The sequence below is a fragment of the Fusarium oxysporum genome, chromosome 7 (genome assembly GCF_000149955.1).
Source record: "Fusarium oxysporum f. sp. lycopersici 4287 chromosome 7, whole genome shotgun sequence".
NCBI classification, from domain to species: domain Eukaryota; kingdom Fungi; phylum Ascomycota; class Sordariomycetes; order Hypocreales; family Nectriaceae; genus Fusarium; species Fusarium oxysporum.
This window is the reverse complement of record NC_030992.1, coordinates 2,730,269-2,754,734: the sequence shown is the minus strand read 5'-3', so window position 1 is coordinate 2,754,734 and position 24,466 is coordinate 2,730,269. Positions and strand designations below refer to the sequence as shown.

At 49.9% G+C, this 24,466-nt stretch overlaps 12 protein-coding genes and 1 non-coding gene across 32 annotated transcripts in view; 6 read left to right on the top strand and 7 right to left on the bottom strand.

Annotated features, from left to right (window-relative positions):
- FOXG_10276 (mitochondrial chaperone BCS1) overlaps positions 1 to 69 on the bottom strand; it is a gene marked incomplete at both ends in the record, with an annotated part of 906 nt that extends 837 nt beyond the window's left edge. Inside the window, one exon of the mRNA XM_018389550.1 lies at positions 2 to 69. Within this exon, the coding sequence (XP_018247843.1) occupies positions 2 to 69 (68 nt within the window). The remainder of the gene's footprint in view (position 1) is intronic.
- Positions 70 to 153: 84 nt separating this feature from the next.
- Positions 154 to 285, bottom strand: FOXG_20264 (uncharacterized protein; the record flags this gene model as incomplete). Its single annotated transcript, XM_018400530.1, has 1 exon — positions 154 to 285. One exon carries the CDS (start codon positions 283 to 285, stop codon positions 154 to 156), a length of 132 nt encoding a protein of 43 aa, XP_018247842.1.
- A 961-nt stretch (positions 286 to 1,246) lies between these two features.
- Positions 1,247 to 6,862, top strand: FOXG_10275 (fructose-bisphosphate aldolase, class II). Of its 6 annotated transcripts, none has more exons than XM_018389546.1 (5): positions 1,247 to 2,781; positions 3,755 to 3,932; positions 3,991 to 4,101; positions 4,156 to 4,929; positions 4,986 to 6,862. In XM_018389546.1, the coding sequence occupies exons 2-5, from the start codon at positions 3,825 to 3,827 to the stop codon at positions 5,073 to 5,075; spliced, it is 1,083 nt and encodes a 360-aa protein (XP_018247838.1). In that variant the 5' UTR covers positions 1,247 to 2,781; positions 3,755 to 3,824; the 3' UTR covers positions 5,076 to 6,862. The 6 variants fall into 6 exon arrangements, with proteins under 6 accessions (XP_018247838.1, XP_018247837.1, XP_018247840.1 ...); XM_018389548.1 differs by having other exon boundaries at positions 2,385 to 2,783; positions 4,986 to 6,223; XM_018389547.1 differs by having other exon boundaries at positions 2,385 to 3,932; positions 4,986 to 5,810; positions 5,869 to 6,223.
- FOXG_20263 lies at positions 1,448 to 1,542 on the bottom strand. The gene has a single exon. It is a non-coding gene; the product is annotated as a tRNA-Ile (tRNA).
- Positions 4,156 to 7,562, bottom strand: FOXG_10274 (uncharacterized protein). 3 transcript variants are annotated; one of them, XM_018389541.1, is made up of 3 exons: positions 6,963 to 7,562; positions 5,174 to 6,862; positions 4,156 to 5,116 (listed from the first exon to the last, which is right to left on the bottom strand). In XM_018389541.1, the coding sequence occupies exons 1-2, from the start codon at positions 7,023 to 7,025 to the stop codon at positions 5,684 to 5,686; spliced, it is 1,242 nt and encodes a 413-aa protein (XP_018247833.1). In that variant the 5' UTR covers positions 7,026 to 7,562; the 3' UTR covers positions 4,156 to 5,116; positions 5,174 to 5,683. The 3 variants fall into 3 exon arrangements, with proteins under 3 accessions (XP_018247833.1, XP_018247834.1, XP_018247835.1); XM_018389543.1 differs by having other exon boundaries at positions 4,961 to 5,116; positions 5,180 to 6,862; XM_018389542.1 differs by having other exon boundaries at positions 4,946 to 6,862.
- Positions 7,563 to 7,878: 316 nt separating this feature from the next.
- Positions 7,879 to 12,094, bottom strand: FOXG_10273 (uncharacterized protein). 2 transcript variants are annotated; one of them, XM_018389540.1, is made up of 2 exons: positions 10,158 to 12,094; positions 7,879 to 10,106 (listed from the first exon to the last, which is right to left on the bottom strand). In XM_018389540.1, exons 1-2 carry the CDS (start codon positions 10,589 to 10,591, stop codon positions 8,240 to 8,242), a joined length of 2,301 nt encoding a protein of 766 aa, XP_018247832.1. In that variant the 5' UTR covers positions 10,592 to 12,094; the 3' UTR covers positions 7,879 to 8,239. The 2 variants fall into 2 exon arrangements, with proteins under 2 accessions (XP_018247832.1, XP_018247831.1); XM_018389539.1 differs by having other exon boundaries at positions 7,879 to 12,094.
- On the top strand, positions 12,021 to 13,394 carry FOXG_10272 (uncharacterized protein). The gene is made up of 2 exons (XM_018389538.1): positions 12,021 to 12,532; positions 12,604 to 13,394. Exons 1-2 carry the CDS (start codon positions 12,466 to 12,468, stop codon positions 13,125 to 13,127), a joined length of 591 nt encoding a protein of 196 aa, XP_018247830.1. The 5' UTR covers positions 12,021 to 12,465; the 3' UTR covers positions 13,128 to 13,394.
- A 188-nt stretch (positions 13,395 to 13,582) lies between these two features.
- FOXG_10271 (acetyltransferase) lies at positions 13,583 to 17,078 on the top strand. Its single transcript, XM_018389537.1, has 3 exons — positions 13,583 to 14,827; positions 14,878 to 15,990; positions 16,052 to 17,078. The coding sequence occupies exons 1-3, from the start codon at positions 13,924 to 13,926 to the stop codon at positions 16,492 to 16,494; spliced, it is 2,460 nt and encodes an 819-aa protein (XP_018247829.1). The 5' UTR covers positions 13,583 to 13,923; the 3' UTR covers positions 16,495 to 17,078.
- A 69-nt stretch (positions 17,079 to 17,147) lies between these two features.
- FOXG_10270 (sphingosine kinase) lies at positions 17,148 to 19,403 on the top strand. 12 transcript variants are annotated; one of them, XM_018389530.1, is made up of 5 exons: positions 17,148 to 17,398; positions 17,451 to 17,616; positions 17,677 to 17,727; positions 17,792 to 18,798; positions 18,849 to 19,385. In XM_018389530.1, exons 2-5 carry the CDS (start codon positions 17,511 to 17,513, stop codon positions 19,215 to 19,217), a joined length of 1,533 nt encoding a protein of 510 aa, XP_018247820.1. In that variant the 5' UTR covers positions 17,148 to 17,398; positions 17,451 to 17,510; the 3' UTR covers positions 19,218 to 19,385. The 12 variants fall into 12 exon arrangements, with proteins under 12 accessions (XP_018247820.1, XP_018247819.1, XP_018247824.1 ...); XM_018389525.1 differs by having other exon boundaries at positions 17,227 to 17,398; positions 17,506 to 17,616; XM_018389529.1 differs by having other exon boundaries at positions 17,148 to 17,616; positions 18,849 to 19,403.
- Positions 19,404 to 19,837: 434 nt separating this feature from the next.
- FOXG_10269 (uncharacterized protein) lies at positions 19,838 to 21,037 on the top strand (the record flags this gene model as incomplete). Its single annotated transcript, XM_018389524.1, has 2 exons — positions 19,838 to 19,950; positions 20,038 to 21,037. The coding sequence occupies 2 exons, from the start codon at positions 19,838 to 19,840 to the stop codon at positions 21,035 to 21,037; spliced, it is 1,113 nt and encodes a 370-aa protein (XP_018247816.1).
- A 710-nt stretch (positions 21,038 to 21,747) lies between these two features.
- On the top strand, positions 21,748 to 22,620 carry FOXG_10268 (uncharacterized protein; the record flags this gene model as incomplete). The annotated part of the gene is made up of 2 exons (XM_018389523.1): positions 21,748 to 21,857; positions 21,945 to 22,620. 2 exons carry the CDS (start codon positions 21,748 to 21,750, stop codon positions 22,618 to 22,620), a joined length of 786 nt encoding a protein of 261 aa, XP_018247815.1.
- Positions 22,621 to 23,719: 1,099 nt separating this feature from the next.
- Positions 23,720 to 24,037, bottom strand: FOXG_20262 (uncharacterized protein; the record flags this gene model as incomplete). Its single annotated transcript, XM_018400529.1, has 1 exon — positions 23,720 to 24,037. The coding sequence occupies one exon, from the start codon at positions 24,035 to 24,037 to the stop codon at positions 23,720 to 23,722; it is 318 nt and encodes a 105-aa protein (XP_018247814.1).
- Positions 24,038 to 24,404, bottom strand: FOXG_10267 (uncharacterized protein; the record flags this gene model as incomplete). Its single annotated transcript, XM_018389522.1, has 2 exons — positions 24,038 to 24,248; positions 24,304 to 24,404. 2 exons carry the CDS (start codon positions 24,402 to 24,404, stop codon positions 24,038 to 24,040), a joined length of 312 nt encoding a protein of 103 aa, XP_018247813.1.
- Between the last annotated feature and the right edge of the window lie 62 nt (positions 24,405 to 24,466).

Here is a 24,466-nt window from a genome sequence, read left to right as displayed (position 1 = left end):
CAATAGTCTTTCCCTCATTCGCCTTGGCTGCCAACTGATGCGCCTCGCTGAAAACTGCCTCGAAAACATGTCGATGCGCCCATAATGTAGTCAATTGAACAATCTCGTGTGGTTCGCCAGTATTCATATTCGCCGTATTATGCTTTTCTCTGTTCACAGCAATGTACGCATTGCCGAACTTGACGATATGTCGTCCGAAACCCGGTTGTAGGAAGAAGTGCGCATTCTGGGGTCCACTAACTCCAGCCGTTCGAGATGCAGTCGTCGTCGTAACAGAGAGATCATGTATTCGGGTGAGGCGAGAAGCAATGAAGCCCGGGTGTTCGCGGGGTTGTGACAACCATGCTAAGATCCATGGGTATGCGGGATCTTGCTTGCTGATCTCGACATTGACGAGCAAGCGACGACGAGCTGCTCCGAGTACAGAGATTGCGCCTTTTCGTGCAAAGGCAGCGACTGCTCCCAATGATGCAAGACCGATTCCACCAGCGAAGAGCGGATTCTCGAACAGGGCGTTGATGTTGAGCCCTGAAGTTGCTGCTGCGGGTGGTGCCGTTTTTTCGGCGTTCGGGAAGCTTTTGAGAGCTTCCTTGAGGGTTTCCTCGTCCATTTTCGGCGAAGAAGTGGCTTTGTGAATAGTTTAGAAGACGACGCCGAGCTTTTCACATTGGTTCTGGTCGGCAGAGCCCGCGAGAGGGCATTGGTACGATTAATTGACAACGTTATGATGATGCTCAAGACGATGATGAGCTTTCTCGGCGACCCTCTTTTTTTTTCTACATCGTTGCACGTGAACGAGATCCAATCTTCATATCGCCCGGCTATGAAATAATGTTACATATCAAGTATGAAAAGATAATTAGGTTAAAGTATCGGGGTCGATACTAAGTCTCGTGATATGTATTCTATGATCTGGTTGTGATTAATCGATAATTCATAGATAAATAGCTCCCCACCTGGTATCTGCCACCAAAAGACTTGTATTACAGTGTCTAAAGAGTATTCTACAAGACTGCGGCTTAACATAGCCACCAGTATGCATCTCTAGATCACATAGGTGTAGAAAGCGACAACATAGTGTAGACCAACTTTGGAGGCTTGTGTTAAGAAATTCATTACTATATATATTTAAGAGTAATGTTGGCAATCTTGCTCCAGGGTAGTTAGCTTAACTTGAACTCCCATCTATGCAGAGATTAAGATATCTAAACTGCTGAGTTTGCTCAAAGTTTAGACTTGCTAAGGACCAAGACCTTCTGCTTTTAGACAATTAAGACTAAGAGTCTCTGACTTATAGCTACCCATTTGCTCATATCGCTATGTACCAAGGGCTATCTACTACTGAGGTACATGAATGTGACATCCACCACCAGAACAAAAATCACAACTCTAAAAAGAATCAGCAAAAATCCCCCAAAAAGAATAGCTGATAGGCATTGGAAGACAATGCTCCCGCCAGGGCTTGAACCTGAGACCTTCGCATTACCAATTACTCGGTATGAAGTATTAGTACGACGCTCTAACCAACTGAGCTACGGAAGCCAATCAGCTATTGTTGAAGGCCTCAGTGCTTCTGCAAGTTCAAGACTGATTTGGCTGGACCGACTGACGATAAGCAGCAACTCGTTAGCTAATCCAGCACTTGTAAGTGGGGGAGCAGGAGATTGGGGTGAGCTTCATGGAGTTCGGGAACCTCGTAGCCTAGCCGGGGTTGAAGGACGGATGGAGGGACTGGTGGGGGTAAGGCCTCGAAACCACAGCTTCTCTTTGTATGAACCAATGCCTCGATGTAATGTATCTTCGGGTGGATGGAATCTTGACCAGATCCGCCGAGGGGTTAGACTACTCAGGGTTGTAATTGAGTAGCCAGGCTTTCTAGCTTCCTTCAAACGCAATCTGCGTGACGTAAATATTCGACAAGTTTATGACCATGTCCAACTGGCATGGCATGCATTGTCCTGTCGATCGAGCAGAATTTGCAAAATCTGCATTCGCCATTTCTGGATTGGATATTCGGTTTCAGCCGGGAAGGAGTGTCGAAATTGGACATGAGAAACATCGATTCGAATTGCTGATCCGAGTTTGCCTCGTCATTGTCATGATGAATATGGAACTGCGGTTCGGTATTAGATCACCGAGATCATGTTTGGTTGAGCACCCCACCCACAAGATGATGTGGAAGCTCCACCAATTCAACTGCGATCATGATTTCCAACTTCAGATTACTCAAATTGAGTGTGATATGAATGATATTGCTGGGGAGCACGTTTCAACACTACGCAAGCCTTGCATTGTACGAGAATGATCGAGAAATGGTTGCCGTCGGCAATGCAACTGCGGCGGCGCATTGGTTCATATGATTGGCCTCAGCTTCGTGGCTTTGGAGATTTTGTCCAAGAGCATCAGGGGAAGTCAACCCGGAATATCCACAGCCATGGGCTATGGCGGCCTTCCAGCCAACCGTGATGCTCACGATATTCAAGTATGCGGGGAAGATGGGGTCACACGAGAATCAGAGTCAGTGTATTTGCTAAGAAGTGAGAGTGATGAGCCCGATCAATGGTCTCCAAGGGCCAGGCCGTCCCGCATGTTCCCGTCGAGCATCGGCTGTGGTAGGAATAGCTCTCGGCACAGAGGAGAGGAGGCTTAGGAGGGACGGCATCATATAAGTCGGCTGCCCCTCCCCCCATGTTGATGTTTTCATTTTTGAATCCTGACAATTCTTCCCACTATCGTCAATACCGACATCATCGCTGGGTCGCCTGTCTAACTGCCAAAAGTGTGTAAGTCGCATCACTCTCCACTGTCACCTACCGAGCCCAATCCCATCCACTGTATTTGCTCTTCAACGGCGCCGCTGTGTCGGCGCCCCCACTTTACCACCGAGCAGACGCTCAACAACGTCAGAGAGCTCCCGCTAGCTACCTCGAGTGAGCTTGCTGGGGGAGCGATTTTCTGGACAAAGTCTTGGTCTGACGAGGATGTGTGAACCGGGCTGTCCTATAGCGGAGACGAGGTGGGCAACATGATAGAGTCAAGAGTCGTGAGAGGAAGAGACAGTAGCGCAGAGGCCGAGAGAAGGCCAGAGAAGACATATCGGCCGCGGAGCCACCGGAGAGCCACCGGGCATCGGAGCAGCCGTAAGGGCCCTGAGACTCGAGAGCCTGAAATGGGTTGAGGTGTGCGGTGAACAAGATTGAGCGTTTCCGGATGAGGCGACTATCTCAATCGTCTCACTGGATGGCGCGGTGAATCGTTCAACAGTCTCAGCCCATTCAACAGCTCTGAAGCCTCACGGAACTCAATTTACGGCCCGTGAGTATCAGACGATTCGCGACGTATCTTCATTCTCGCCAATCGAGGAGCAGCATGCTGCAAGATGCATTAGGCGAGTGTTCCTGGCGAGATGAGAAAAAGATTCGCGGTCTTATCATGGCCTCTCTTTATGCCTCACCGACACAGCTGTTGGATGTTGTAAACAGCTCATGGCCTCAATCTGATGAACTCATTCTGGCCCGCACAGAGCAGCTCTCGGCAAGAGCGTCAGAATTGCCCCTCCTGCCCCTCCTGCCCCTCCAAAACGCCGTAACTGCCACTCTACCCCTTGCCGTGTTCTCTAATTACGCAGCTCTGTTTTGCTATATTTATCGATAAGGACCAAACAGAGTTGGATTGAAAACCCCGCTATACCCCCCTCCTTCGTCATTGCTCTGCTCCTCTTCATTCATAACTGACAATCTTTCTTGCTCAATAGACTTTTTCCTTCTACATCTTTCATCTCAACCTACATTTTCTATCCAACCTAAGCTTCACAAACAGCAACAATGGGTGTCCAAGAAGTCCTTAGCCGCAAGACTGGTGTCATCGTCGGTGACGATGTCCTCCGTCTCTTCGAGTACGCTCGCGAGCACAAGTTCGCCATTCCCGCCATTGTATGTCTCAACCATTCAAAAACAACGCAAATCGTCGCAACTAACACAAATATCACAGAACGTCACCTCTTCCTCCACCGTCGTTGCTGCCCTCGAGGCCGCCCGCGACAACAAGGCTCCTGTCATCCTCCAGTTCTCTCAGGGTGGTGCCGCCTACTTCGCTGGCAAGGTATGTTCCTCAACAAATTTCTCAACCGCTTCAACCCACTGACGCACTCTTCAGGGTGTGAGCAACACCGACCAGGCCGCTTCCATTGCAGGCTCCATCGCCGCTGCCCACTACGTCCGCTCGCTCGCTCCCACCTACGGCATCCCCGTCGTCCTTCACACCGACCACTGCGCCAAGAAGCTCCTCCCTTGGCTCGATGGCATGCTCGATGCCGACGAGGCTTACTTCAAGGAGAAGGGCGAGCCCCTCTTCTCCTCTCACATGATCGATCTCTCTGAGGAGCCTGTCGAGTGGAACATTGAGACCACCGCCAAGTACCTCAAGCGCGCTGCCCCCATGAAGCAGTGGCTCGAGATGGAGATTGGTATCACCGGTGGTGAGGAGGATGGTGTCAACAACGAGGATGTTGACAACAACTCTCTCTACACCCAGCCTGAGGATATCCTCAACATCTACAACACTCTCTCCCCCATCTCCCCCTACTTCTCTATCGCCGCTGGCTTCGGTAACGTCCACGGTGTTTACAAGCCCGGCAACGTCAAGCTCCACCCCGAGCTTCTCGGCAAGCACCAGGCTCACGTCAAGGAGGCCCTCAAGTCCGACAACGACAAGCCCGTCTTCTTCGTCTTCCACGGTGGCTCCGGCTCCTCCAAGAAGGAGTACCTCGACGCCATTGGCTTCGGTGTTGTCAAGGTTAACGTCGACACTGACATGCAGTTCGCTTACTGCTCCGGTATCCGAGACTACATGATCAACAAGCGCGAGTACGTCAACACCACCGTCGGCAACCCCGATGGCGAGGACAAGCCCAACAAGAAGTACTTCGACGTAAGTTCTCATTCCATTACTGTATATGTATTACAATGTACTAACGTTATGTCTAGCCCCGTGTCTGGGTCCGTGAGGGTGAGAAGACCATGTCCAAGCGTGTTGCCGAGGCTCTCCAGGACTTCAACACTGCCAACCAGCTATAAATGTCGATAAAAGACAATAACTGGTTCTAATGATATCCCAACTGCGACACAATTCATGAGTATCGTTTGGAAAAGAAAAAGAGGGATCTAGAAAATACCCTCACCTTGGTTCCGACACAACATAGCAGTGTTTAGTTGCAGGGGCGTTACGAGGTGATGAAAGTAGTAAAATTAATGAGGAAAAAAAATTGATGACGCACAAACAGCCTGAGTGTCCTCTGCTGCAATGTGTATATGTGATTTTAAACTAAAAACCACCTTAGCTCGCTAAACTGACGTCGGACCTTGCATCAATGGAACCTTCTGGAGGTGGATGGATGCGAATTTAGAAAACATGAAAATCATGTCATTAGTCGTAGAACATATATAGCCTGTTAGTTATTATACAAACCAACCGTTTGAATTTCCCGTGGTTCGTCGCGGAATGCCTCTTGTATCAGAGAACATTTGCCGAGCGCTGTGTATTCTAACCCATGTCCATGCCCGCCTCTTTTGGTTTAACTTTGCACCTTTATCTGCATGATCTTGGTGATTGTGTATTATGCAGCTCACAATCACCATTTCCTGTTCCTATTTCTCCTATTGTTTTCATATCCTGTTTGGCGTGCCTATCGACCGAGAAGCTCCTTCTCCATCTGGGCTACAGCGTCCTCTGAGAGCTGCTGAGCAGCGCGAGCATCAGCCTTGGTCTTGTCGAATCGCCAGAGACCACCAGTCTTGTCAGCCTCTCCATCAGTAGGTACACCAACGACCTTGCCGAGCTGTTCGAGGACAGAGTCTTGACCCTCAACAGCTGTGAAGTACTGGCGATCCCAGGTTCGGCCCTCTGACTTCTCCTTGGTGCGCATGTTGCGCTGGGCATTCTCAATTTTGCCCTTTTCAGCACCTGTGGTGTCCATGTCACCCTTCTGGATGGCATCAGCAACGCGAGACCAGGCGCGTCGGGACTCGAGAGGGTGCTGTTGATCGATGGGGGCAACTTTGAGCTCAGTTTGAGCGGTGTTGACGGCGTCGTAGGTGCTCACAAGAGTAGACTTGGAGTTAGACTTGGCAGGTCCCGAATAGATCTCGAGGGCCTTGTTCCACTGGCCAGTGACATTGTAAAGAACATCCTTCTCCTTGCCCGTAGGATAAACGCTGGCGACGATGGTGTTCTTCTTTCCTGAGAGCCATCCCTTGCCGCTATAGTCAATCTTGGCAGTGAAGCCACTGGAACTAGTGATGTGACTTGAGCCATCAAGCTCGACAAAAGGAGCACCAAAAATCAGACCCTCGATATGAAGACCAGGGAGGGTAATGAGGTAGGATTCGATCTCTCCAGATGGAAGAGGAACTCGTAGGACAGCGTGGCCGATCTGCTTGACAATGATGGTGCTCTTGAAAGTGGCCTTCTGAGCATTGTAACCCTCAAGCTCGATACCAGTCTTGTCGTTGCGAATGCAATAGGCGGTAGCAGGAGGATGGTGGCTGACCTGCTCCGAGACAAGGGTGGTCTCGCCAGCTTCGTCGGACCAGGTACCGAGGAAAAGCTCACCCAAGAAAGGGTTCAGAGGCTTCTTTTCGTTTCCAAACTGCTCACTTCGGCTGGCGTACTGGTGCTTCAGAGTCGAGAGGAACCACTTGAGGACGAGCATAGTACGCTTGGCGGGATCAGACTCGGCAGCTGGGGCGGTCAGGACGGGAGGGTGCGTGGCCCAGTACGCAGAGAATTCGGTGAGGGACTGAGAGGACAGGATGAAGGGAGGCGCGGTGAGAGAAGATAGATCGCCATTGAAGGATGCGATGGACTATTAGAGCACGTCGCAAAGACGAGGTCAGCTACTGCCATCACCCATATACGAATCGCTCCAAGCATGCAAAAGCATGGAGTTAGATATCTATATCTACCTTGAGGAAGGCGGTCCAGCTGCTGCTGTTGGCCTGCGCGGCTGGGGCTGTAGAAGAGGACATGATTGTATGTTTGCGCCGTGTATAGAAAAGTCGGGGAGCGAAAAGGGAGGGTTTGCGACGGGACAGGAGATTTCGAAGGCGGTCTCGTGTACAGTAGCAGTAGCGTAGCAGTTGACGAGGGGCCGATTGCGGATTGCGGGGTTGTAGAAGCAGGGGAGGACAGCTAAAAGTTCAGGACGAGCCAGATGGAGCACGCGGGGCCGGCCTGGACTGTGTGATACACTGCAGATTGACGGTTCGATTGGGGTTTACTATTTATTTATCGATGGCGGAGGCGACAAAAGTTAAGTATTCGATATAAATAAGGGCTCCAAGCTTGGCGAGATCTTGAAATGGTGAATCTAATTTACCCGTCTTGTAGAAGTGGGACTTGGTTTCAAAGCCGAAAGGGGTAATGGGCAGATCAGATAGAAGAGAAGCGTTGAGAAGAGTCAAGAATATGATGAAGGAGAGTTTATTTTAGCCAAATGTTGAGCTTGTATTGCTTTCTTGGCTACAGATCACGAGACCTAGAGACATCACAATTCATCAAAACCTTGCCAGTAGTAGAATTGAGACGCGCCCATCATGGACTCTTTCGTTGAGCACTGCCTCGCCCATCATCACTCGAGCCTATTACGTCAACACTTGAACGCCGTCATGACGTCCCGTATTCGTATGTATGGGTTGTTAGTGGTTAGGCTGGGAGGTCCTCCTCACTGCTAATGGCGATACATTAATTAATCTTACCATCACGTCACTTCTCGAATCTTGTTCCAACGCCGCGGCCGTTATTCCTCCCGTGCCGCTTAATCAGTAAGTAATTTCGCATTTCATGGCTTTTCGTATCCGTAACTGTGACTCGGCTGCCTCTCGCTTTTGGTATTGGACATGGGACATTGCTAGGGCTGAAAAGCTTAGCTATTGCACAGCACGTGGATCCGGATATAGAGGAATATGCATGGATTTATACCAACGTGCACATAGCATTCAGCGATACATAACTTGCACTCTGTCCATGACTTTAATTCACTGTTCATGCAAGCAGTTATAATGCATGATACGAGCAAACACCAAACATGAATAATATCTCGCCAAATTATAACAATTCTTTTGTGGTATCTCATCAAGCCCAAACCCAAACCCATATTACATACAGAGGATATACAGTTCCACCGTCCAGCCATTACTCCATCCATTAAATCATAACCTTATCGCCAAGTATTACACCAAAGTCAGTTATACTTCCATCCCTCGATTAACTCCGCGACCTTATCCAGACCTCTTTGCATAGCCATGCCAGCTGGTGTGCCCTGTCTATAACCTCCAGTTCCGTCTCTGTCCTCCCAGGCATCCCACACCGCGTTTGCGTGGTACTGTCGAGCACCCTTCTCAAGCAACATCCTCACACCCCCGATGTGCCCGCGAAGAGCCGCGTAGTGAAGGGCTGTAGCGCCCCGATCGTTCTGATGATTCACGTCAATTCCCTGCTGTAGCAAGAGCTTGAGTGTTGCTTGGTTTGCCGATGCCTGGAAAAGAATCGTATCACCATGTGTTGTTAGAGCGTGCGTATTTGCACCGAGTCGAAGAAGTAACCGGACTGTCGAGATGTGCCCATGAGATGCAGCAACGGAGAGAGGTGTCCGACCAGGGAAGATGGTGCTCTCGAGAGAGGCACCATAGGATACAAGCCGCAGTAAGATCTCGTCTCGTGCGTGCTGAGCGGCAACGTGAATCGGTGTTGTCTGTGGCTCAGGTACCAGATATTCCTTACTGCCCTTCGAAGGGAACATGGATGACACCTGCATACCCGCCCCCAGCTCTAGGAGTGCCGTGACAAGGTCAACATCGCCCATCTTGACTGCGTGAGAAAGAATGCTCATCCCGTCCGGTCCTACTCGCTCGACATCAGCACCGAGTCTGATCAAGCGAAAGATGCTTTGCGCATTGCCAAGCTTGGCTGCCACGAGGAGAGGAGTTTCGCCTGCCTTATCCAAGATATCAACAGGTGCGCCTGCATCAGACAACAGCTGCAGAATGGGAGGTTTGTCCTTGTGGGCCGCCATATGCATCGCTGAGTATCCAGAGTGTCCTTGAGTGGCTGCTGGATCGGCTCCATGGGCGATGAGATATCGCACGGTTTCGTCATGTCCTGTGGATGCTGCTGCCAGTAAAGGTGTGTTTCCGTTGCGGCTGGGCAGATTAGGGTCTGCACCGCTATCTAGAAGAACAGCAGTGATAGCTGTGCAGCGAGAGTTGATGGCCATTGTGAGGGGAGTATGCTCGCGGAGTACGCGATCAACGTTTGCTCCTCGAGATATCAACACTTGGGAGAACTCTTGGTTGCGCATTGCGACAGCCATGTGGAGGGCTGTCTTTCCATCTGGTAATCGCACCTCTAGATCTGCACCAGCTTGTACGAGCTTTGTCGCCGCAGACCAGCGGCTATGCTGAATTGCCACGAGAAGTGGTGTCTGGCCATTATAATCGACCAGGTTGATATCGGCGCCTGCATCGATGAGAACTGGGAGCGTTTCATCGTCGATGACATCTGAAGCGGCCGAGAGGTGTAGAGCCGAGCACCCATCGTTATCGATCGCATTGACGCGGGCTTTCATGTGAATCACAAGAGTCGCAAATTGTTCCGAAAACCCGCATCTGATCCCCCTCATCAATGCTGTATGACCATCAGTAGTTGGCTCGTCAACATCTGCACCAGCGACGATGAGAAAAGCAGCGATCAGCATATGGCCTTTGTCGAAAGCGCGATGCAGTGGGGAGAGCATTGAACCAGCCAACATTATGTTGGGGTCTGCGCGTTCGAGAAGGATATGAAAGACAGCCGTCTCATCGCTCCGTTCAATGGCGTTGTGCAGCTCATTTGCGGCATCTTTGGTTCGCACGTAATTGACTCCTGGTGGTGGTACAAGTGTATCAAGTAGGATCTGAATCTCGGCAGAGTCACTGACTCTAGGTAACACGACAGATTGTTGGTTTGGCGCTGTGAACTTTCGAGCAAGGCTCCGTAGTGCCTCATCTACTCCAATATCTGGCTCAATCACGCGCCTCCTGTTGTCATTTTCCCCAAAGTTATAACCGGCACTACTAAGAGTTAGCCTTGAACCAGCGCACTTAGAAAAGAAGGTTACTTGCCGCGTCGCAGCATTAAGGAGAGTATGGAGAGACGCTTGGTGAGTGCGCAGCCGCGCAAGGTACTCTTTCAATGCTGCTTCGTTCCAGACGATGATAAGCTGTGGTTCGCTGAGGTGAATGCCGCTGTCCCTATCTGGACCCTTTATGCGTTTCAATGCTGCCCTCAGCTCATGCACATCCTTCGAAACGGAATAGACGAATTCATTGTTTGATGCCCGAACATTTTCTGTGCCACCTTCAATCGACCGGCTGAGTTCGTGTAACCTGTCAAGCGCATTTGTGATCGCGCGACACTCCTTGGCGAGCGAAGCCAAAGTAACTGGGCTGGTATTGAGACAATTAGAGATACCCCTACATTCCTCAGAAAGTTGCTCGCATATATCAATCAAATCCTGCAGGTCTGCTTTCTCGACCCGACTCTGAAGTTGATCCATCCTTGGAGAAGAACAAAATTTGGTGGAAGTTGGTCGACTCAGAAATGCCAAAGTAGTACAAGCCACCAAACGAGATCAGACTCGAGCAGGAAACTTGGGGGGTAATGTACGATTTGACAGCTGCAAATACTTCCGTAAGCTTGCGGTTCCTGCAGAGAGCGGACCAAGCCCGTGCTTTCGCCTTGGCCGTGCTGAAATTCGTGCGCAGCAAAGCAAAGCAAAAGGAAGGGTTGAAGCCTCAACTCAAATCGATTCAACGCAAGAGAGTGACGACGGCCCGGGCTCTATTTGCTGCACACCGTCGTCACATATTGAGACCAGGCAATCCACAAAGTAAAGTCACAAGAGGCTAAAGAGGTTCCGAGAAACAGAGCGAGTCGGCTTCTAGCCCGGAAGCAAGCCGTGCGCTGCTGTAGCCTGTAAGCCAACATCCATCCATGGATGGTGATTCCTAGCGTTAGGTGCGTGGCAGTTGGTCCTGTCCTGTCCTGGGCGTTGGATCTAGCGCAACCGCTCAGTCATGGATAAGGGGACAAGCCACCCAACTGCGTGGGAATTAGTTGATCAATACCCAGAACGGCGACAAATAGGGTGCGTTGGTGCTTGAGCCGGCAGATGGGTCTCAACGGTGGCGTCTGCATCTGCAGGTTCGTGAGTCGCTCTCTTTGCGTCTTTTATCCAATCTGGCAGTTACGGAGTCTCGAAGCCTTTTTAGCCTTATGGGGAAGTAAAGCCGCTAGACAGATCCCTGACTGAAGAAATGTGACCGAGTCTGTTGAGGACCTGAGATCCAGTGCAGTCTTGATTATCATGCTCAATCAGCCCTGCTCAGGGAATGCCCCATCGGAGGATTGTACGCAACGCCCAAACGGTGAGGCGTCGATGGTATTAGTATGTCAATGCTTAAATGGCGCCTCGTGGCGGCCCAGTATCCAGTAAGGCGAGAGGCTGCCCGCAATCCATCACCAACATTGGATCTCCGGAAACCCGTCTGCCCAGTGCGATATGCGATAACTGTCCATCCATTTTCAAGCGTAGCGCGGCTCCATTCGGCGGTGGCTACTTGCTTCAGCCGGCGAAAAAGCAATGCCGATTAGTTCGTCGTAGGCTGATTCAGAAGATGCAGACCCTGGATTTGAAGAGTGAAATTCTGTGCCTCGCCCTGAAAATGCTCCCTTGGCGTCACACGGGTTCCTGGCTTCTCGCCTTGACCCGGGACATGCATCGAGAGTTCAGTAATAGATTGCCCTCACTCAGCTTGTTTCAGCCCCATGAGATGGAGCAAAAGCCAGTCAGCTCGTTTCCAACAAAACCCACACAACAAGTGAAAGATAAGTGTAAGAGTTGCGGATTCAAAGGAAGAGCTTCAGGTACTTCTCGAGACTACGAGCAACCATAATTGAAACTAACTTGAATTAGAATGTCTCGCATTCAAAGTCTAATCCCCTCGTAAACTCTCTCTTGATATCGTCATTGCCTGGGGGCTTCTGTCGTGCAGTGATGGATCGAGACTACCAGGATCAAGCTGGGGGATCTCTGCAAGGATCAAGTGGTCAGCGGAGTCAGAGTTTATCCGGACTTTCCGGATACAAGCAGCCGGACCTTAGCTCCGGCTAACTCTTTAGTTGCGTCACTGAAGTCGAGATAGAACCAACCATCACTCACGATATTTTTCTAACGACTAACGCGACTCGACTCGATTCGACTCGACCCTGTTCCAGATCCGTTACGAGCCACGTTCTTGACTTAATACGCTAGCAACTATTTCGAATTTCTAATCAGCTGAACTTAAACATCCGCCCATTCTGGCTGGGATACTCTGGAAGGGCTCGCCGGACGCTCAGAAACAGAGCTCCTCGCGGCCGAAGAATACCATGACACAACCATCTACACAACCTCAGCTTACTCCACAGTTCTGTTTCTCGTATGGCACTTTGCGAGGTATGTTCGAGTCAGAAGTATCGGCTGTTCGAATACCCGACTGACTGTTTTACTCTCTCTTTTCTTTTCAGACTTTCTTCGACTTTCAAGATCTTCCATCGATGATTCAATCACACAGAATCTGAATGCGCTTGTGACGCCGTCTCGATCCGGATTTGACCCCTCGTCCACCTCGCAACGCGTACCAAGGCCAACTTCAAAACAGATTGACCCTCAGTCATGCTTAGATTTCAAGGAGAAAGTGCTATTTCCTTCATGGGAGACCCGGACTGAAGTATTAAATTACTGCGCTCTTGTAGCGGCAAGCCCGGACCCTGATGACCCGGACCGAACCATCAGGGAACTAGAGAAAGAACAAGACCGCGATAGAACAGTCGATGAACGATTAGATCCGTATTCCGGTAGATTCTTCCCACGTGAAGCACGTACCGAGCGCCTAGCTTCGCTTGTAAGACAAGAGAGGGGCGTAGAGGGTATCGTACGACATAGAACGTGGGAGGTCGTACAGCAACGATGCGGAGGCGACCCTTTTGAAAGCTGGGAGGACACAATCATCAAATGGAGGAAGGCCCAAAACTTGAAAACGAATGTATAATTTATGATATCACGAAACGACCACTCAGATCCTCCAACGACCATTGGAGTTCGAAATTTACAAGAGAAGGACTGTAGGATAGGGACTTGCTGTACGATATTGACGCCTCTTGTATAACAGTAACATACAATCTTCAAAGAACCCCTCTGATCTTACCTAAACCTCTTCATCATTTAGTATAGACGTCTAAAGCTTTGGTGTCTCTCGTAGCATGCCCCGTGTGCCAAACAGATTAACCAGATGCTAAAATCGATCAGTCATTTCGTGTTTATTCATATTTACTCGTTGAGAATATACACTCCGTATGGTATCTTGAAGTATTCTCATGAAATTATGGATTGATTCATTCAATACCAGATTCTTTGCCAACTCTCATGAGGCTTCCATGCTGTCATGGGTCCTAAACTGCCCCGCCAAAACCACCAACTCTGCATAACTCAGCAACCCACCGCAGGCAGCCTCCGAGAAATTGCCGGTCTACCGTAGCAATTCCTGTCCACATCATTTCGTACCTAAGTTGTATGGTACAGCACCTTCAGCTTTACACGACATCTCTCCACAATCGCCGGTCAGGGAAGCCGCCTCTTTACCCTTCATTATCCTCCTCTCATCATCTCCTGGCGAGGTTTTTGTCTCGTCAAAGCTTCTCTGTACCCTTTCCTCTCTCTCGCCCACACACCCCTCATTCGATCCTGCTGGGAGCTTGTAATCCTCGCCGACAACGGACGCCGGTCGCAATTAACTAGCTCACGACTTCTTTACGGTCCGAAGACTAGAACTGTGTCCCATAATCACGATGCCGCAACCTCTTGCCTCTAAGGAGGCCTCGCTCTTCCGCTCCGTTATTCGATACTATGAGGACAAGCAATACAAGCGTGGTCTCAAGTCCGCTGAGCTTATTCTCAAGAAGCATCCGAAACATGGAGACACCACTGCGATGAAGGCCTTGATTCTGAACTCTCAGGGCAAGACAGAAGAAGCTTTTGCATTGGGAAAGGAAGCCTTGACCATGGATATGAAGTCGCACATCTGCTGGCACGTGTATGGTCTGCTGCACCGGGCAAACAAGAATTTCGAGGAGGCTATCAAGGCGTACAAGTTTGCTCTGCGACTGGAGCCTGAGTCAGCACAAATTCAGCGCGATCTGGCTATTCTGCAAATCCAATGCCGTGACTATCAAGGATACATCCAAAGTCGAACCGCTATGCTCCAGGCCCGACCTCAAATGCGCCAAAGCTGGACTGCGCTCGCCATTGCTCACCACCTTTCCGGAAACCCTGCTGAAGCTGAGAAGGTCATGAATACGTATGAGGAAACCTTGAAAACAAAGCCCTCGAAATTCGACAATGAGCACTCAGAAGCAATTATGTACAAGAACTCTCTAATTGCGGAGCAAGGAGACTATGAACGGGCACTTGAGCATCTAAACACGGCTGCTAAGCAAAATCTTGATCGATTGGCTGTCATGGAGGCTCGCGCCGAGTATCTTCACAAGTTGGACAAGAAGGAGGAAGCTGCCAAGGCCTACCGGGCTCTCCTTGACCGCAACTCGGAGCACCCCGCATACTACGAGAAGCTCTTGGAGGTCCTAGAGGTATCGGAAGACGACTCCAAGGCTCGTAAGGCTATCTATGATGAATATGCGGAGAAGTCCCCTCGTTGCGATGCCGCGCGCCGGTTGCCGCTGGACTTTTTGTCAGGTAAATCCTACCGAGACACTAGCCAGCCACCAGTACTAATTCGTTAATAGGCGATGACTTCAAGCAGGCTGCTGAGGCCTATTTGACGTTGATGCTTAACAAGGGAGTGCCATCGACCTTCGCTAATCTTAAGCATCTTTACTCCGACTCATTCAAGAAGGACACCCTCTGTGAACTGGCCAAGAACTATTTGAACTCGCAGGGTGCTGATTCGGAGAGCAAGGATAAAGGAGAAGCGGCAGCACTGTACTACCTTGCACAGCACTACAACTACCATCTCAGCCGCGACTTGACAAAAGCCATGGAGTACGTCGAGAAGGCAATTGAGAAGGACCCCAAGAGCGTTGATTTTGCCATGACCAAGGCACGAATCATTAAGCATGGCGGAAACATACAAGAAGCCTCCAAGGCAATGGATCGAGCCAGGAAGCTTGATCTTAAGGATAGATACATTAACACAAAAGCAGCCAAGTACCAGCTTCGCAACAACGAAAACGATAAGGCTCTCAAGACAGTTGGGCTTTTCACTCGCGCAGAAACTGTTGGCGGTCCCTTGGCGGATCTTTTGGATATGCAGAGTGTCTGGTTCTTGACAGAAGACGGCGAGGCATATGCCCGCCAAGGCAATGTTGCCCTTGCTCTTAAGCGATTCCAGCAAATCTTCAACATCTTTGAGGTGTGGCAGGAGGACCAGTTCGATTTTCACAGCTTCTCTCTGCGCAAGGGCCAGATCCGCGCCTACATCGATATGATGCGATGGGAAGACCATGTCCGTGATCATCCCTTCTTCTCAAGGGCCGCTCTGGATGCGATTGAAGTTTACCTCAAGTTGGCCGATAAGCCTTCCGCAAATGGTATCAATGGCGCCGATGGAGAGGACGCTGAGGATGCCCTGGCCAAGAAGAAGGCCGCCAAAAAGGCTAGAAAGGAGCAGCAACGTCTCGAAAAAGAGGCTGCCGAGTTACAAGCTAAGCAAGACCCTAACAAGGGCAAGGATAAGGATGGAGAAGTCAAGAAGCAGGACGACGATCCTTTCGGACTGAAACTCGCCGAAACCACCGACCCTCTCGGCGATGCCATGAAGTTCGTTAACCCCTTACTACAATTCAGCCCCAAGAACATCAACGCCCAGTTCGCTGGCTTCGAGGTCTACATGCGTCGCAGTAAGTTTAATACCATGGATAACCAAGTTCTTATTTATTTACTGACCCGTTCTTCTTACAGAGAAGTACGTTCTTGCCCTACGCTGTCTCACAGCTGCCCTAGCACTTGACCCCAAGTCACCCAGGGTGCACGAGCATACTGTAGCGTTCGCTCAACTATTGAAGACTGCGACAGACATTGAGCCTAAGGTTCTGGAGGTGCTGAAGGCTGAGTTCAAAGCAGTCGATCCTTCCACGGATCTCGTCAAGTTCAACAACGAGTTCCTTGCTGCCAACAAGGGTAGCCCTAGACACGTTCTTTCCGCCATCAAGGCACAGAGACTGTTGGGCCAGGATAAGGCTAAGAGTGAGGAGGCCGTCTCTGGCATCTTGGATATCCCTGATGTGACCTATGAGGATGCCGTCGAGGGGCTTCAGGTGCTTAAGGGCTGGAGGAGTTCTCAGGTGGAAGCATACAAGAAGGCGGCCCAGGAGAAGTTCCCCGATGTGACGAGACTCGCATAAGGGGGCGTTGCTTACTTTCTTACTTGCTGATACTCAAAAAGTTTGTGGGGGGTTCAGCACATGACATGATGATGCTGAATGACATTGGCCATATAGATAGATGCATGCAACCGAGGCTGCGATTCCGAGGTGTTCCAGTTCAGGTTAGAAAAAGGTTAAGGAAGGAGAAGGAAGGACAGTTTGGCGCAAGGAATGACTCCGAAGATGGCGGGGAAATGGAGTTTTGGGAACATGGGGAAAAGTTAAAGCATCCATCCATCGTGTAGAACAAGCATGCCGCTATCAGCCTCATTGGTCGAGTACATTGGCTAAACAAGAAGAAGCCGTTAATCTCATCGGATGCCTCTGGGGAACTGAGATCTTAGTTACGTCGGACGTGATGACAAATCTGAGGTCAGCCCGTAAAGGGCAATAATTCCTTGTGTCGAAGTCAAATCGACATCTTCAAGATATCTCGTGGCTCCGCGGCCACCGAACACTACAGCTAGTGTGGAGTTGGTGACTATTTCTGGTTGTCTTACCGCGGCACCGTCTGGCAGCTACGATAGCCCCAGTCTTACACTCCACCACGTCAGGCACTGTTGGCACTACTGGTTATAACTATCAGCTGCCAGCAGGTGTGCGCAATTGACTTCTTTAGGGACCTGGCCAGTCACGAATGCAGGCATTTACAGGGGCTTTAGGTCTGTAATCTCGGATACGACCCCCCGCAGATCAACAACCTAGGTTCAACGGGTATCCGCGTAATCCGATTGATCCTAAGAAGCAACTCCTTGCGGAAACATTCCAAAACATACGCTCGTTGTCAGAGGCTTTGGATTGCTGTCTTTCCTTTTTATGTCGCCAGAGCGAGCTGCCCCAGTCCTTCATTTTCTCGATTTTCTTTATCGAATCTATTGTTTCTGTACGTGATCAATCATAATCGCGACGATCGAACTAACCCCTGCACCCCTTAGCGCTTTAAGGTGTTCGGTATAAAACACAATCGATAAGCTCGCTGACTGACATCAGCTTCAATGAACACGGAGATTGATCGAAAAATGGACGAAGGCATTGGAATGTTGCTCCTCTTGGAGGATAAGAAGAAGTTGACCATTGGAATCGAAGAACTGGAGCTCAACGGTGCGTTTTTTTTTTTTTTGGAGAAGACGTGACGCCAAGTCCTCGACTGATCATTAACAGACCCTGCTGCAAACAAGTCAACTCGCTCCTCCTGTGCTCCTTTCTCTGGCAGTAAGAACTCAGAACTGTGATATGACACAATCTGGAAACACTTACTGATAATGCTTCTCTACAGAACCCGCTCCCAAGAATAGCATACCCTTCTACAACGTCCTCTGGGTCGAGCTCTCCAACGACCAGATCACAATCGACTACGCCCATCACGCTTCGAAGACATTGATCAAACCTAAGAAATGGGTTTTCACACTTGCGAAGGACGACGAGTCGACCAGCGGTACACCAGCCGAGATCTTCGTCAAGACCCTCATGACACGCGCCTACGGTAATGCGCAGTCTCAGAAACGCGCCTACGTGCTGATCAACCCGAACTCTGGTCCTGGCGGTGCTATCAAGCAGTGGGAGACTGAGGTGAAGCCGCTCTTCCAGGCTGCAAAGATGCAGATTGACCCCGTGATGTTGAAGCACGGTGGAGAAGCCGTTGAACTGGCGCAAAACGCCGACTTGTCCAGATACGATACCATCATGGCATGTTCCGGTGATGGGACGCCACACGAGATTTTCAACGGCCTTGCTAAGCGACCCGATGCTGCGAGAGCGCTTTCTACGATGCCTGTCAGCCATATCCCTTGTGGCTCAGGAAACGCATTCTCTTGCAACTTGTACGGATCTCATCGACCTTCTTTCGCTGCCCTTGCCATCATCAAGGGTGTCGTGACCCCGATGGATTTGGTGTCAGTCACTAGTGGCCACAACCGCATCATTTCGTTCCTGTCCCAGACGCTCGGCCTCATTGCCGAATGCGATCTCGGCACAGAGCATATGCGATGGATGGGTAGTGCGCGTTTCGAAGTCGGTGTCGTTCAGCGCATGTTTAAGAAGAAGTGTTATCCCTTTGACCTGGCTGTCAAGGTGGAGATCGAAGACAAAGGCGATGTCAAGGCTCATTACAAGCATCACGCGAGCTCCACGAGCCTGAACCATCTAGCTAAGAAGCTTGATGCAGACCCCGTAGCTGAAGATGCAGGTTTGCCGCCGTTGAAGTATGGCACGATCCAGGATGATCTCCCTGAAGGATGGGAGTTGATCCCCTATGACAAGGTTGGCACATTCTACGCCGGTAACGTGAGTAATCAAACTAGCCCTTGCATTTGGAATAATACTGACTGTCACAGATGGCTTATATGTCACCCGATGCTCCGTTTTTCGCTGCCTCACTCATCTCAGATGGTTTGATGGACCTCGTCACTATCGATGGTGACCTGCCTTTCTTCACAGCCATTAAGGTCCTTCTCGATGTTGAAGCCGAGAAACTGTTTGACAACCCTCATGTCACCTACAAGAAGATCTCAGCTTACCGCATCATTCCTCGCGATCAAGAGGATGGCTATATCAGCATCGATGGTGAGAAGTGCCCATTTGGACCTTTCCAGGCCGAGATCCACCAGGGCCTTGGGCGAGTCATCTCCAAGTCTGGCAAGTATGAGGCTGCGGGACCCAAGAATTGGGACAAGGTGACACTAGCAGACCGCATTCATGGATGAAAAGAGGACATGAAATCGGATGTACGATGTGTTGAAATGGTGGTGGTTAGGGAAGCAGATGGAAATAAAGGCTTCTTGGCGATAATGATACCCACGTAAGAGGATGTGCACATAGCAAGACTTCTAGAAGTAGCAATTTTAATTCAGTGATTTGGTTTTGATTCAGGATTTCTTTTGAACCACCGATCTGTAGTAGCTATTCTCCTTTTCGGTATAAGTTTGGTACTGCAGCATGCAGCAATTGGCTTTTCGATGTGACGATTGAGGAGAGAAAATACATTGGTCTTTCTAGATAGCCTCGTCCCTATTCACTTGATAGAATCACAGTCCTAAATTATTCAAGGCACAATCAAGTCCTTTAGCTTTCCACCCTCATCATTATGATAAGCTGAGATGGACGCAGGAACCAACAGTGGATCGCGGGGTCCTTGAAAGCTACCCCACTGTCAACCTCAAGTCTTCACAGCAACTGACTTCATTCAACCTCTATTATATTCAACAAGACTCTGTGCCCCGCGCAGCGCAACAAGGCTCTCAATTCTATGCACTCGAGGCTCAAGGCATTGCATTTCTAATCAAAGTTCTTTTCCGGCACCGAGAGCAGCTCCTTTGTGCATGATATGGCTCGTCGAGGTCGAGGTAACAGGATGCCATCAGGCCCCTGGGGGAGATTGAAACCTGTCGAGCAGGACCCGCTACAAAGTATTGGTCTTCCTTCTAAGGGTGATGACAGGTGTGTATTAGACGGTCAATGTTATATATAGACACGAGAGATTGATCACTTTCGACAAGACAAGAGAGACGGGCTGACCAGAGACAGCTTACTCAACCCCAAGACCCAGGAGTGGTATTATAATCAGATAATTTCACGTTTCCTTGCTTTCTGCACGGAAGCCGGTGACAAGGACTCAATTATAAGGAGTTTCGACGCTCTAGATATAAGAGCAGTTGATCCAACTCCTGCAACACCATATACCAGACCTCCACCTGGATACAGACCGCCTTCCACAGCAACTTCTGCAGCAGCGTCATCTTCAACGCCAGCCTCGGAAACTCCAGCTACAAATGCTAGTGGTTCTTCTCAAAATCCTGGCTCAGATTCTGCCAATGCTGCCACATCGCCAGCGTCCTCTGCCCTGAGTGGCACATTGAAAGCCCTCTGTTCTATCATACCATCTAGTGGACCATCAACCTCGATGTTGGCAGCTATTGAGGACCCTGACAATACTAAATCTCTGCAGGATGTCCTGATGGCATTGAGAAAGCTTCGAGAAGGCTTGGTGGCTACAAAACGAGCTGATCTCTTCTCAATCCAAGCATACATCTTCTCCATCCGCCTGTCCATTCTTGCTAAGCATCCTGAATCATATCATCCGGCAATTCTACACCTTCTCCGATACATGGCTGTATGGACACCCATGGTTAATAGTGAGATCGAGGAGATTGCCGGTTACTTCATGCTGGATGCCGCATGTCGGCGTAGGGACCTGACCGAGGCATATTTCACCAGACAAGACTTCAATATCAGGAACAAGAAACTGGACCGGATACTCAAAGCGCTGGCACACGACGACTATGTCTCATGGCAGTTCTCGAAGAAACAAGTTAGCCGACACTGCTTGAAGTTGATGGAGTGGGCCGACGACGATTTGAGACTTCACACCCTGAAATGCTTTTCAAGGTCGTACTTCAACGTGGATTTGCCATTCTTGGAGTTTGCTACTGGTCGCAAGTGGGATGAACTGAAAGAGAAGGACAAGGTCGGATGGGAACTTGGCGATGAAGAAAAGGTCACCATCCGGAAAGTAAGAGCGAAGTGAAAGTCTTATCCCAGGGTTGGCACTTTCCTCAGCAGCTGGTGGCAGGGGCGAGCAGTGTCTGGTTTGAGGAACCCACTTATAACTCTTTCCGTTGCTTCAATTCTAATGTACAGCGTTTCTTGTCGCCATCTCACTCTTCTATTGAAGCTTCGGCCTCTACTGCCGTTTCTTGAATACTTTACCTGACTGAATGATGGATCTCAGCCAGCAGATTATTTCTATGGCCTCCTATACACCTCTAGCGAAGATCTGGCAGGGCCCTATTATTCTCTTCTCTCCAGTAAGGCAAATTCTAATAAAGGTGACCCGACGGAGACCCTGTTGGACTGAGAATTGGCAAGTTGCATAGACCATGCCTCCTTACCTACTAATAAATAAGCAGTACCGACCTCGGGCCCGTAGGTTGTGTTTGTTTTCTTCCACCAACCTGACCCCAGCAACCACAACTCAACATCACGAACTCACTTGGCGACCAAGGTATTTTGGAAATGCAGACACTTTAAATGAATACTAATATTATTTCGACTTTAGTCAACTTGAACATCGCTGCGAGCGATGGATAGCAACATCAAACCACAGCTTGCTTCACAACAAGATTCTGCTCTCTTCACCTTCTCTGCATCACTTGCAAAGTGAAAGCGCACTCGACAGAATTCCCTTTTGATCCTCACGCACCCCACTTAAGCAAACCAACTCCTTCCGACATCGCCATGGCACCTCCGCGAAAGAAACCCCGTACTCGTGCTGGTCCTAAGGACGACCCTGCCGATGAGCAGTCTGCTGGCATCCTCGCGGACTTTCGCACCTCCTGGCTTCTTAAGTATGCGCATCTCTTTCACCTCAAGCTCAGAGGCCATTCCAACCTTGCGCCGGGGAATAAGAGTCACTGACCTATATGTATGCACAGGAATGATGAGCAGCTAGTCGAGCTCAAGGTGAAAGGCGAAACCTTTCAAGTCGCCAAGAACGTCCTAACCAAGAACTCGGAGTACTTCGAAAGCTGTCTCAACGGTCGCTTTGCCGAGGCCAAAAAGGGAGGCGTTGAATTCAATGACGAGGACATCGAACCGCGATACCTCGCTCTCTACATTGGGGTCGCCTACAGTCACTCCTCTATTGTCCCACATGCGCATCCCCGTCCTGCCCAGAGTCCCGAGGCAGCACCTATCAAGACTCCTATGCGAGACTATGTCGAAGTCTACAAGCTTTGCGACCGCTTCATCAGCCCCAGCATGGGTGAATTCATTGCCCGCTGCATCGACGTCGCCATCGGCAATGGGCACCGCGCCCTCTACCGTACCGAGGCCGACCAAGGAACGCAGAAACTACTCATGCGCGACTTTGCCGACGGCTACGAGGCGCTTAACATGCAGCACAGCTCCCAGGCTGAGCTTGGCGACCGGATGATCACCTACTTCTGCGAGGGGGTCAGCTACAAAGCTTGGATTGAGACCATGGAGGAGCTTCGCGATCGTCCCAAGTTCATTGGCCATGTTTCTCGCGGCTTTGCGACCAAGCTTCAGGAGCTTCAGGTCGGCCGCAAACTCAAACGCAAGGAGTGGGCTGGACCTGGCGTTGCCTAGGATGACAACGTTCGCGGTGGGAGAAGAAGACGATGAGCTGCTTCGGGAGGAAGGGTATGGTCATTCGAGAAAGGTTCTGGTGACGAAGAATACCCAAATGTTGATATGATGATGATGCCAAGGGTAATGATATTTGGAACCATTGCGAAGGATGCATGGAGATGCAGCGTTACCAGTCGCTAGCAAGCAAGTGAAATGGGACTTTTCAAGAACATGTCATGACGACATATCCCGTAAAAGCATTCAATTGGCGTTGCCGTAGTTACCTCTGCAGAGCTTCATGTTCAGTGGTTCGGGGTATTGATAGTTGGTCGAGATATATATCTCATGATTGAACAACATTGGGACCTCGCATAAATAGATTGGCGAGCCGATAAGGGATATGATTGGCGTGCCTTATTTTGAAACTCAAACTTCACATTTAACTAGTTTGCTATCTGGTTGATTTTCAGTTGACATGTAGTTTATTGCTTGGCTATTATTTGTTCATTTCCTAGATATTCAGACCCAGCTCCGACACTCTCTCTTATCAGATTTATCCAACCACCTCCGCGGCAACAAATCAATTCTCTTACTCATTGAACTGAGGTATTTCTCGGCTCAAAACTCAACAACCTTGCCCAGACGAAAAAGTCTTCTCGTATCATCGTCGCATGAAATCGCGGAAGATTACCACCGGGATAAACGAGGACGTAATGGACATCAATCACCGCACATGGGCAACGTCAGAGACAATGTCCTCGGAAGTGTTCCTCTGAGCTGATAGGGGTTCTTCGGGCCAGGGACCGGCTAAGTCGTCGGGAGTGGGGCCTTCGGGGGTGCTGATGGTTGAGGGATCGGTCGGGGCTCATTAGCCGCCGGGAAACCTCGGCCTGTGATCCAGCGAGGCTCATGACGTTTTGGGTTGAGTTGAATGTGAAAATTCAAGGCGTGAGCATGTGGGACTGGGCGACGACACACAAAGCAGGTAATCGAGGAAGAACAAGAACAAGACATGGTGCGTAAATGAGAGAATGATTGTGACCTGTAAAATGGGATATTCCTATACCCAAGTAGTGTATTGCAGTGTAGTGTAATCTTTCATGCAGCAAATCTGTCCCTAGGTCGTGTGAGATAAATCTGTAGACGAACAGTCTAGTGTTGATGAGACAAATGTTGGACCCTGAAAGCCAACCAGGTGAATTGTCCTTTCAAACAATAATCCCAAGCAAGATGGTATTCCTTTAAACGCCGTTCCAATGCAGTATTTCAAGGCTTTAGGTGGTCGTGAAAGCCATACCAGTAAACTCCGACACATCTCCGGGGGAGGTATCGCCGTCGCTTCAAGCAAATAAAATGAGAGAAGGGTGTTGTAAAGCCCGACTTTGGTGTTTTGTTTTTTTCTGATTTTCTTTGTTTCGTCCTTGGATGGATTCATTTATCGTTTCTCGTAATATTGAACGGCCTTTTCGAGTTCGTCGAGACTTGATCGATCACCATACATATTCATGAGAGCCTCATTTCGCTCCCGGTATGCGGCATTCTCGCGCTCCATGGCTTCCATCTGAGCGATACGTCGTCTTTGGGCCATTTCGAGTGATAGCTTTGCTCCGTAACCAATAGCCACAACAGCCGCGACGGGCTTGACCCTGTAATTGATGGTCAGCGTGTGGTGTCGTGTGACACTGAGTATATGACACTTACAGCTTTCCGAAGGACATTCTCTTCTGGGGACGAAGGTGGGGAACAATGTTGGGATGGATACGGGCGGCAGTGGAAAAGGATTGTCGAGGAACACGCATCATTGTGAAGGAGGAAGAGGAGAAGGTTGTACGAAGGTTTGTGTCTGTTTAGGACTCGGCAAGGG